Consider the following 12,114-nt stretch of genomic DNA (forward strand, 5'->3'; position numbering starts at 1 on the left):
GACAGGGTTAATTCACACTGACCTCCTGTGTTCTGACAACCCAACAAAATATACAGACAAGTTAAACTAACTGCAAATCCTTCTGCACTGACAGCCCAACGCAATGTACAGACTGATTCAGTACAGAGGGACCTACTTGTATACTGACGGCCCAACAAGGTATAAAGAACAGCTGCACTACGTCAAACGATCCCATTCAGAATATCACGCTGCGCTGTGTCGCGTGACCTCATTCAGAATGTGGTTATGGATTTTTGCTAAAAATCTCCTATGGAGGTCAACAATGAACATCCTTAAAATAGTGTAAAATATAATTAGATTTACATTTTATTCTTATTCTAAAATATCATGATAACACATTTGATAAATGACTAATAATGCTATTATCAATGGAATTTTTAAATAAATAGAGTGAGCACTGGTTACGTTCATTGACTGGTTGAGACTCTACATATAATTACTACAGTGTGTGCAGTTTCGGTCAGTCCCGCTAGCACCGTCGCACCTCCCCTTATTTACATTTAACCACAAACCTTGTGTGCGTAGATGAAGAAAGAAGGTTCTCGTAGAACGGTCACATTGTGAAATATGGCTGCATACTTTGGTTTCATGCTTTTTATTCAGGTTCTGCGCGTATATCCAAACTGTAATCAAGCTCCGGTGCTCGAGGTCTTAAATTGATTTATTTATAGAGCGCACTGTGACCAGACTTATATCCTGGACTGTAGCAGCAATTGTATACACGGGGAGAAAAAAAAACCAAGACAGTGCAGTGTTACAGACATCCATTATTTAGGAAGCAGCCAGGTCTTCAAGGCTTTCCTGAATTTCCACAAATCTGTTGAGGCCTCAATTCAGACGGTATCCTATTCCAACTCTAGACGGCCTTCACTGGGAAGGCACGACCCCCTTGTTGAACCTCCAGAACTCGTGTTCCTTTATACGATTAGCGGTTGCAGACCGTAGCGCCCTCCCCGGAGCATGTGTTTTCAGCCCACGCTGCAGCGGTGTAGGGCTCTTATTGTAAGGGCCTGAAACACAATACACATCGCCTCGAAGAAAACCCTCTGCTCCACAGGGAGCCAATAAAGTTCCCTTAGAGCCTTGGAAGCAGCGGATCCCTGTGTCGATTAATACAAGGTTTGCTGCCGCCACCTGAACTCTGTAGTCTCTTGATCGAGTAGTCAGGGGGCTCCTGATAGGAGAGCATTACAGCCGTCTAATCTACTGAATATGACACCACACAATTATTGCTTTAGCCTGATCAGGTAGGACGGGGAACAGTTTTTATAGTCCTTGAAGCAGATCAAAACAAACTCCAGCCACTTTGTTCACATACTTTTCCAAGGAAAGACGATCATTAAAAGTGTCTCCAGGATTGTGTACTGCTTCTCAGAAGCATAACTCAGTCTCTGTAGGGAGTGGCCAGATAATCATGGGTAGTGGCATCGAAATCTTGTTCACCGGGCAGCATAACAATTCTGTTTTATTCCCGTTTAGTTTGAGGGAGTTTGCATTCATCCCATGTACAACATCCACTAGACAGGCCTGGAAAGATTTTACAGCATCTGTCTGATATTATTATTAAAAGACTGAATCAGCTGCGTATCGTCTGCATAATTAACCACAAAACTGTTGGGCGTCTTTATCAGAGAACTTAGAAGCTGCATATAAACGTTAAACAGCACCAGGCTCAGTGCTAAGCCTTGGGGCCCCCCCCTGTTTAATATGTCTAAAAAGTGATTGATAAGGGGGGAGCGCCACTACCTGACAGCGATCTTGCAAATAGGATTTTATCCACTTCCATAGTGTCCCACCAACACCCAAGTCCGCCAGCCTTGTCAACAGGGTGTGGTGGTTGACCGTATCGAAAGCGGCGACAAATCCATCAGGACAAGAACTGTACACTGACCACTATTTGCTCCCATATGGATCTCATACAGTACAGTCTCTGTATCATGGCCCGGTCTAAAGCCGAATTGTTCCTCCTCAGGCAAAAAGTAAGACTCAAAGAAGGAAGATAAGACCTTACTAACATGACGCTACAGAATTTTAACCAGGAAAGGAAGGACAGAAATTGGCCTATAATTACTCAAAACAGCTGGGTTTGGTGATGACTTCTGTGGCAGAGGCAGAACCACAGCCTTCTTCCAGCTGGGAGGTACTAGTCTTTTAGTGATTGATTACAGATTGGAATGTTGGGAGCTCCATTGTAGACAATGGAGTGCTCCCTGCTTCTCCGGGCCGGTAAAGGGCCGCAGAGCAACATTCCAATGTCTTACAAAGGCTTCTCGAAGCTCTAGGGGATTTATATCCTCTCGAGCTTCGAGAACCCTTTGTTTAATTTGTTAGAACATTCTGCCCTCTAGTGGCAGAATGTTCTAATAGCCTAATAGCCCTTCGTAGCAGGGCTATACCGGCAATTAAAGTCCCGCTGTCTTGTTAAAGTCCTTCGGCTCGGGCCTTTAGTGATTCAGAGGGCCTTTAATAGCCAGTATAGCCCGCTACCGCGGGCTATAAGGCTATAGTAATGTTAGTGGAGGCACCAACTCATCCATCCATCCATTTTTAAAGCTTTTTAGTCGGAAGAGTCTAATGGGGATTTCAGACGCTGTGGACAAAACGATTGTTAACAAGATTTCCTCTGTAATTGGCTTAGAGAATTTAATCCTCCAGTGGGTGCTCTCACCACTCCCAAGCCACGACATTTCTAAACCATCTCCATTAGACAAAGAAGCAAGAGTCATGGTGGTGCTATCACTGGAAGGTGCAGCTTCCACCTCAGAAGAATTACCAATGTCCTCTGAGATCCTGCTGACCTTCTTTTCAAAGAAGACACAAGATCATCACACGGCTGCTGCGTAGGAATAATATTATGTTTTAAGCACTTCGGATTAGATGAGCCCCGGAAGATCTCAAAGGCCTTCTTTGTACTATTAGCGGCAGCTAAAATAGAATCGTGTAAAAGCCAGCTTTTGCTGTGCGTATCTCCTTTTTTTAATACTTATTCAATGTTGTTTGTCTACTTACATGTAAGACCAACGATAATTACTTTCTACTTGTCTGCATTCTAGTTTTGTTGCTTTCAATGACTCATTATACCATGGGGCAGATAGATGGCTACAGGGTTTTACCTTAATAAGGGGACTATTTTATCCAAGGTCGCTGAAATCTCTTCATTAAACTTTCTGCAATTAGTTTCAATTGAATCGTTGGGATCAAGACTGTTAGAAAAGTCAAAGACATGCCCACCAGAGTACTTTGCGAGATTATTTCAAGCCCTCCCCTAAAGTTTTCCTAACCTCAATTATGTCAGATCAAAGTCCAATTTCTTACACAGAAGGTAATTTAATAACTGAGGCTTTCAGTCCAAGTGTCACCAATTCTCAACAGAGTATTAAGACTCTCCTGTTTCCAACAAAAACACCCTGGCATAGCAGACAGAAGTGCATTTACCTGAGTACGGGTTATACCCAGTACTAGTTTTGCAGCTTGAATGGATAGAGGTTTTCTAGAGATTTACGGGTCTTATCCTCTGCTTTATCCGAAATTCTTGTTTATTTACAGGTGTACTTTTAAATCCTTATAAGAGCGTTAGAAGTATTTTGGCGTGGTATACTTTGAGAATGGACACTAGTTGCTTCTCTGGTATATCAACAATTATTTCTAGTGATGCAGGAGTTTTAGCAGGTGTGTCGCCTGATCCCAGGAACGAGAGGCTATAATACATGACACATTCAGAATATATCAGTCTGTACTCCATCTGCCCTCACTCTGAATTTAAAAGTTCTGCTGTCTTGAGGGCCCATTTTGGATATCACAAGCTGTGCTGTGTCATGTGACCCTATTCAGAATATCACAAACTGTCTGTGTTGAGGTGTGAGGTCGGCACCCTTGTGTCTCCTTAGATGAGGTCCTTGCATTAACCTGAATTGCTCAACCAATACCTAAACGTCTGCGAGAATTTAATTTTGGTTGTGGAAACTGATGTCCTTCTTTTTGTTCTTCTGTTTTGCAGGATGTCAGAAGCACCCTGGACAGGTAAGGCTGGTGTATTCCTCCTCTCGGTGTGTAAGGAGTGGGTCTGGCTGCAGTGTGGAAATGTCAGTGCTGAGCTCACACAAACCCACTCTGCCGCCAGAGCGATACCACCTCAGACAATTATTATTTGTAGATCGCCTCATAACTACTCTCCTCCCTTACAGTGTTGAGGGCCCCTGGCTTGATCTCAAAGCATCCACAGACTTTAAAAAACTCATTTTCATTCTAAGAAACATTAATTGAGTTTTCAAAAAATACTTTAAGACTCCACAAACTCCTAGTCTTATGAAAATATTCCCTCATTCCAGAAAAACTGCTTTGTGTCCACAAATAGCCCCTTTGTCCACAGAAACTACCTCACGTTTTCCACAATCACTGAGAACTCAGAACCTCCGTCAGTACTTTCCTTTGCCACTGCCAATCCTCAAATGTCCCTCTAGTGCTTTGAAACATCATTGGAAATGTCTAAAACCCACATCCTCTCCTAACCCTGTCTCATGCTTTAGTAAGGAGCCTGGGTAGGGCCGTAGATGGCTCCATCCCTAGTTTTATGCCCTAGTTTAAGGAGCATATATAACGTATCCCTTGTGCCTATCTGACTGCAAATGCCCCAGTATCCATGGTTAAATTACCAATAGAAATGAGTGGGCACAATTGGCAAACTTTTACTGAGCAATTAGCAACTATATGAAAGCACTAATTCTGAGAAAATGACAGGTATAGTAGAGAGACGCGTACTACAGTTGTTCAAACTGAGGCAAAGTGTGTGGTTGCTGAGTTACAATTTTATAATACATTTGTTATTCAGGCTAAATATTCCACATTCAGAGTTTATACATAATGGTGCATTCCGCACAGATGCTTTATGTTAAGAAGGCTACGTCAAAACACTTTTCACCCACTTGTGATTAACACTAGGGCTTTCCCAAGGGAAAAGCTTTAGAGCAGTTATTACATTTTGAAGCAAACCTCTACTCTTATGGTGATATGTGCACCTAACGTGTAACGCACATCAATGCATCGGTTTCAGCCCCGTTGAGGGCTTCAAAAGAAAAACCTTTATGAAAACGAGAAGTGGTTGGAGTGCAGCAGTTTTTGAAAATAAAAGACACAACGTAAAATAGACATGGATTATGTCGATATCATTCAGTGTCTTAAAGATGCGCATGAGGGAATGGCACTCAAAGATGTTGCCCTGGGCGAGTGAAAGTCGCAGTTGAATTAAGACGTCCTGCGTGCACTAGAACACTGAGCACAGAAAGGGGCTTGGACCTGTGTCTGAGTCACAATGTCATGTATTGTCCAAAATCCAGGTATAAATAAATCCACTGGTCATTCTATAAAAAAGTACACTTTATGCTTTCTTTTCCGTTCCACTTGTTAGATTTACTTCCATTAATCTGGATATTAATTCATCGGAATACTTTTATTTTTACTGATTTTATAGTAATATCGCTCCAGTCTGCAAAGGGCTCCTCCAGTCCTCATTAGCTCAACCCTGTTCCTCAAATCTGCTTTAGGTGGAAAGAAACCTGTTTTGTCCCTCAGGGACTTCCCTTCAGTCTACAGCATCCTCGGGTCAGCATCAAGTCAATCCTCAAACCTTTAAAAGTGTCCAGAACCCTCACTTAAGACAACCAAGATGGGGAGAGAGAGATGGAGACTAAAATATTGAGAAATAGAGAGAAGGTGAAGAACAAAGAGAGGTGGAAGAAGAAACCAATGCGATTGACCAGGAAGGGAGGAGAAATGCAGAGGAGGTGGAAGAAGAGGAGAGTGAAAGAGACACGGGCAGGAATTGGAGAGAAGAGCCCCTGCTTGCTTGTGGCACCATTTCACTTTTGGAGCTGCCCTGGAGTGTATATATAGTGTACGTGGTTTGGGATAATCTGAAAGCAGTTTGGGTTGTAACAGAGGGGCTAATCCTCTGATCGTTTACAGGACGACACCTGGGAGCAGCTCACAACAACAAGCGATAGAAGAAAAGTCGAGGACCCATCTTAGGGAGGTGTTCGAAGCAGCTAGCAAGACGCAGACAAACCAAAGGGTGTAGACTGAAATGAGATGCCACAAACAGAATTAGCAGCGGGGCCCAAGGTGAAGGACATCAGAGACTCAAAGGTGCAGGACCTCAGAGACCTCAAGGCGCAGGACCTCAGACCTCAAGGCGCAGGACCTCAGACCTCAAGGCGCAGGACCTCAGAGACCTCAAGGCGCAGGACCTCGGAGACTCAAAGGTGCAGGACCTCAGAGACTCAAAGGTGCAGGACCTCAGAGACTCAAAGGTGCAGGACCTCAGAGACTCTAAGGTGCAGGACCTCAGAGACTCCAAGGTGCAGGACCTCAAGGACTCCAAGGTGCAGGACCTCAAGGACTCCAAGGTGCAGGACCTCAGAGACTCTAAGGTGCAGGACCTCAGAGACTCTAAGGTGCAGGACCTCAGAGACTCTAAGGTGCAGGACCTCAGAGACTCTAAGGTGCAGGACCTCAGAGACTCTAAGGTGCAGGACCTCAGAGACTCTAAGGTGCAGGACCTCAGAGACTCTAAGGTGCAGGACCTCAGATACTCCAAGGTACATGACCTCTAAGACTTCAGGGTGCAAGTCCTCAAGGTGCTGGACCTCAGACTCCAAGGTGCAGGACCACAAGGACCCCAAGCAACAAAACATCCGAGACTCCAAGGTGCAGGGCCTCGGAGACTCCAAGGTGCAGGAGCTTCGAGAATACAAGGTACAGGACCTCAGGGTGCAGGACCACAGAGACTGCGATTTGCGGGACCTAAGAGCCTCCCAAGGGGCAGGTATTTATAGACTCCATGGTCCAGAAGGTGCAGCACCTCATAGCCTCCAGGGTGCAGGGCAGATACATTCTGAGATGCAGAACCTCAGTGAGTCTAAGGTGCAGGGTCCCGGTGAGTCATTGATTCCAAGATGCAGGACATGTAGAAATTCCAGGTTGAAGGCTTTCACCAACAGAATGCAGGGTTTCACAGATAATTATAGTCCGCACTAGTGAGACTTTCACGTGCAGGACACCTAAGAGGGAGAGGGAGAAAGCAAGAAGAGACAGTGACACAGAAAGAGAGAGACCGACGGACATAGGAGACAGGCGATTGTGAGAGTGAGTTAAAGCTCAGAAGCCATACATAAAGAGTGAAAGAGGAAATGAAAGAGTGTGTGTGTGGGTGTGTGACTATTCACACCTGCCTTTGAGATCCCAAGAACTGTGGCAGAAAGAGACAAAGTGGGAGTGAGGAAGAAAGAGTGTGTGTATTTGTGTGTATTTGAGCATCTGTGTGTGGTGACAAGAGTTATTCAATTAAACAGTGAAGCAACGAGGGGCAGAGCGAGGGATACAGGTGTCGAGACCGAGCTAGAGGGAGTGAGTGTAGTAACAGCAATTGTTCACAATGATCTTTGTGCTGTTAGAGTCACAGAGAGAGACAAAGTAGGGGAAGGAGAGAGAGAGTGTGTCATATAGTGTGTGAGAGTGTTTGCATTTGCAGTAACAAAGAATGTTCACAGTTACCTTTGAGGTCCCTGGAGCTCTCTGAAAGAGAGGGAGTTAGGAAGAGACACTCATAGAGGCAGCGAGGAAGAGAAACATAAAGTGATGTAACAGAGGGAGAGAGAGTGACACAGATAATCAGATAGACAGAACAGAGATGGAGATAGAGTGGTCGTGTGTGTCGGTGGCGGAGTTTTTCACTGTTTTCTCCGAGATCCCGAAGCTTGTATTATCAGGTGCGAATCCCTGCAAGGTTCTGAGCAGAGGGGCGGTCAGAGTGGAAGACAGAGTGTGTGACGCTTTCGGATGCCCCCTAGAGGTGCGGGTGTTGTGTGAGTGTGTAGTAAGACTCACCAAGTGCTGTCCTGTAGGCACCTCTGTGATGTCAGTATTTTATTTCTAATACCGGGGTGTTTGTGCTGTTCCTATTCAGATAATATAGTCTTTGTGTGCTCTGTGACTATATATAATCACTGAGATGATTTGTGTCCCTTCAGGTGTGAGGAGGTGAAATTTCAGGGTCCAGAAAAGATCAAGAAATATAAAGGTAAGTGGACTTGAACTGACAGGTCCCATTCACCCCCCCCCCCCCGCCCCCACCCCCGACAGACCCCTTCTAATTCCAGAACCTCTGCCCGTGCCCAGAACAGGAGCCATGAAAATGACTAACAATCCAGAGGGGTCCCTTCAGGGGGGAGTTCGATCATTGACACATTGAAACTAAAGTGTGTCTGACCCGTGAGCGTGTATAAGCTGCAGTACAGTCCTCTCACGGGGAGAGGCTGCATTGTGTGAACTTCTAATCAAAAGCAGTTCTTCTCTACTCAGTGTGCTGTAGTTTGCAGTGTAATCTCTAGTGCAGTGTTTAGTGCAGTGTGATGTCTGATGTTCTTTCTAGTACAGTGGGTGTTTTACACTATGTCACGGTATGCAGTCTGGTGCAGTGTGCTATCTAGGACACTCTAGTACTGTGTTTGCCGTTTCGTGGAGTGTGCTGTTTAATGTATACTGATACTGTGTGGTTTGTAATGTTTATTGACCTAGGTGCAAGCTTCCCTGACTCTGAACATGTTTAGAACATGCTGAAGTGCAAGTGTCTGTCGTTCACAACTGGTCTAACACATTCAGAAAGATGTGCACATTTTCCACACTCAGATCAGGTATACATACATGGAAGTGCAAGCTTCCTTCTCTCAGAACAGGCCCTCCATTTGGAAAAGTGGTGCAAGCTTCTCTCACTTTGCACATGTCCATGAGATGCAGACGTACAATCTTCCGTTACTCATAATAGTTAACTCACACTGAAGTGCAAACTTCCCTTTGTCAGAACTTGTCTAGGACATGCAGGGGTAGGTGAATAGGTGGCATAGGCAGACATAGAAGCTTCCTACACTCAGAACAGTCCCTACATTTTCAAAAGTGGTGCAAGCTTCCCTCACTGTGCACTTGTCCACGAGACGCAGACGTACAAGCTTCTGTTACTCATAAGAGTTAACACACACAGAAGTGCAAGCTTCCCTTTGTCAGAACTTGTAAGTGAATAGGTGGCATACGCGGACATACAAGCTTCCTACACTCAGAACAGGTCTCACACACAGGCCAGATATACACATACAGAAGAGCAAGCTTCTCTCACTCAGAACACAGATGCACAGGTGCAAGCTATATATATATATATATATATATTATAAGCACACACATACACACCTACCTCTCCGATTTAAAAACATCCAAAATAATGGTAGGATGAAAATGGTACCTGAACTTGTGGCTGTATCTGGTTATTGGTATCTCAAGTAAACTATGGTATGTATAGCAATGTGAGCTGTCTTGTGCACTGCACTGTCTTGCACGGTGCGCTCTCTAGTGCGGTGTTCCATTCAGTGTACTCTTTTGCTAGTGCTCTCATGCTCACTGTACTGTCATGTACAGTGTGCCGTCTATGGCAGGTTCTTATTAATGCTGTCTTGTGCACTGCACTGTCTTGTACAGTGTTTCACACACACACAGTGCTCTTGCTAGTTGTTCTTTCTTGTACAGTGTGCCTGCTAGGGGCAGTGTGATGTCTAGTGCTGCGTTCCTTTCAACACTGTGACACCTTGTACAGTGCAGTGCATAGTGCAGATTTCTGTCTAATACAGTGTATCCACTAGTGCAGTGAGCTGTCTAATGCAGTGTGCTTTTTAATATAGTATACCGTCTATTACTGTGTGTCATCTGGTGCAGGGTGCTCCCTAGCACTTTGTACTGTCCAGTGCAATGTGAGGCCCGGTGCATGGATTGAAAAGTGCAATCAACTACTTCAGTCTCTGTCCCGGCCCCGCGGATTCAGTCTACCTCCTGGTGCAGTGCTCTGTCTAGTGCAGAGGATGCCTCACACAATGGTACTGGTAGCAGTGTGGCACCCAGTGCAGTGAGCTGCCTAGTGCACTCTGCCATTTATGATCGTGTACTGTCTGCTGAGTCCTCTGTAGTACAGTGAGCTGTGTAGTGCAGTCTCACCTACTGCAGTGTTTAGTACAGCGGGCTCTCAAGCGCACGGCACTCTCTGCAGTGTACAGACGGGTTCCTGTTTTGGCTTGGCTCCACGCACCTCGTGTTCCATACCCTCGTGAATGCGCTGCTCCTTTTACAACAGAACTGTGTATAACCCACATCTCTGCTCCTCCAGAGAGGTGCCGTCTAGTGCAGTGTTTAGTACAGTGCACACCTTCCCGTAGGTGTGGTGTAGTGCAGTGTATTGTACAGTACAGTATGCTCCTTCCAGGTTCGTGTGGTGTAGTGCAGTGTATTGTATAGTACAGTGTGCTCCTCCCGCATAGGTGCTGTCTAGTGCAGTGTAAAGTGCAGTGTGGCTCTTTGTGATTGGTCCTCTGTGCTGCAGCTTAAATTTCTAATTCTGATTCTCTTCTCTGCAGTGACGGTGACTCTGGATCCAGACACAGCGCATCCGCAAATCCACCTGTCCGAGGGGGGGAGACGAGTGAGATGGACACGCACAGCACAGACCCTGCCGGACACCCCCAAGAGATTCACCTCCATTCCCTGTGTGCTGGGGAGCGAGGGGTTCACCTCCGGCAGACATTACTGGGAGGTGGAGCTGCTGCAGGAGGATGGAGGGTGGATTGTGGGGGTCACAGCAGAGGCTGTGGAGAGGATAGAAGAGGGGGGAGTCTGGGCTGTGGAGAGGAGGTGGGGGAATGGTCAGTGCTGGGCTCTCACCTCCCCTGAGACCCCTCTGTCCCCTCGTGAGAGGCTCCTGAAGCTGGGGGTGTATCTGGACTACGAGGGGGGGCTGGTGTCCCTGTACAATGCGGACTCCATGGAGCTTCTCTACACTTACCCCCGGGCCCCCTTCACGCACAGGCTCTTCCCGATCTTCAGTCTCCAAGACAGGGAGCTTTACCGAATTTGGTTAGAAACAGAGCTGAGGCTGGTGTAGGAGCTGCCGCCCCACCCCCTTCCCCTGGACATTGCATTCATGCTCCCCTCCCCACCCCTAGAGGTCCCTGGGGGAGGGGCACCCCTTGCTGGACTCCTGTGAGGAGAGGGCCTGTGACTCCTGCGTGGGGGAGGGGTGACCCTGCTTGTGGTTCTTATGGGCGGCGCCCAGTCTGAGTCTCATGTGGGGGAGGGACTGTGCCTTGTGTGGGGGAGGGGTGCCAGCTCAGATGGGGGAGGGGCAGTGACATTCCATCTCCCAGCTCAGATTTAACCCGGTCTGCTCCTGATTTGTCAATTAATTAACATTCAGCACTGACTCCAAATGTAGGCACTGCAGCCACAGGCACTGCAACCACAGGCACTGCTGGGTACCGACACTGACGACTCCATTTCAAATAACACAGACTCCAAATATAGGCACTACCGGTTCCAGTCACAGGCACTTCTCGGTCTACTCACAGGCACTTCTGTCTCATTCACGATAATGATAGCTCCAGACACAGGCACTCCTGACTCCAGGGACAGGCACTGCTGATTTAAATTTTTTTTTACTGCTGATTCAAAGTAGGCACTGCTGATTTAATGCACAGGCACTGCGGACTCCATTACAGCTAACATAGACTTCAAGAACAGGCACTGCTGACTCTAAACACGTGGACTATTGATGTAGAACACTGTCACTGCTTACTCCACAAACAGGCACTCCTCACACATTATGCCTTCTCCAATCACAGGCACTCATGCCAGACACAGGCACTGCTGACGGCTGTCACAGGCACTACCTATTCAGTGACTAGGCACTACTGACTCCAAGCACATGCTCTCCTGATTAAACACTGTCGCAGCTTACTTCCCAAACAGACACTGTTCACTTAATTGCAGGTAACCCAAACACCAAGCAAATGGCACTGCTGACTCCAATCACAGTCACTCATTAGGCACAGGCACTGCTGACTCCAATCACAGTCACTCCACATGCACAGCTGACTACAGTACTGCTAATGCTGATTCCAACCAGGCACTGCTGATGCAAGAAACACGATTCAAAACAGGAACTATTGTCTCCAGTCTCAGGCACTGCTCATTCAAAATAGACACTGCTTATACAGACACTAGTGGCCT

At 46.5% G+C, this 12,114-nt stretch overlaps 1 protein-coding gene across 1 annotated transcript in view; it reads left to right on the forward strand.

Moving 5' to 3' along the window:
* The window catches only part of LOC144827026 (E3 ubiquitin-protein ligase TRIM39-like), a 115,284-nt gene extending 104,179 nt beyond the window's left edge, over positions 1-11,105 (forward strand). The window contains exons 4-6 of the mRNA XM_078685493.1: positions 4,019-4,041; positions 8,046-8,095; positions 10,467-11,105. Coding sequence (XP_078541619.1) covers positions 4,019-4,041; positions 8,046-8,095; positions 10,467-10,990 — 597 coding nt within the window. The 3' untranslated portion in view covers positions 10,991-11,105. The remainder of the gene's footprint in view (positions 1-4,018; positions 4,042-8,045; positions 8,096-10,466) is intronic.
* The last annotated feature ends 1,009 nt before the right edge of the window (positions 11,106-12,114 follow it).

This window comes from Lissotriton helveticus, chromosome 4_1 (genome assembly GCF_964261635.1).
Source record: "Lissotriton helveticus chromosome 4_1, aLisHel1.1, whole genome shotgun sequence".
Taxonomy (NCBI): Eukaryota; Metazoa; Chordata; class Amphibia; order Caudata; family Salamandridae; genus Lissotriton; species Lissotriton helveticus.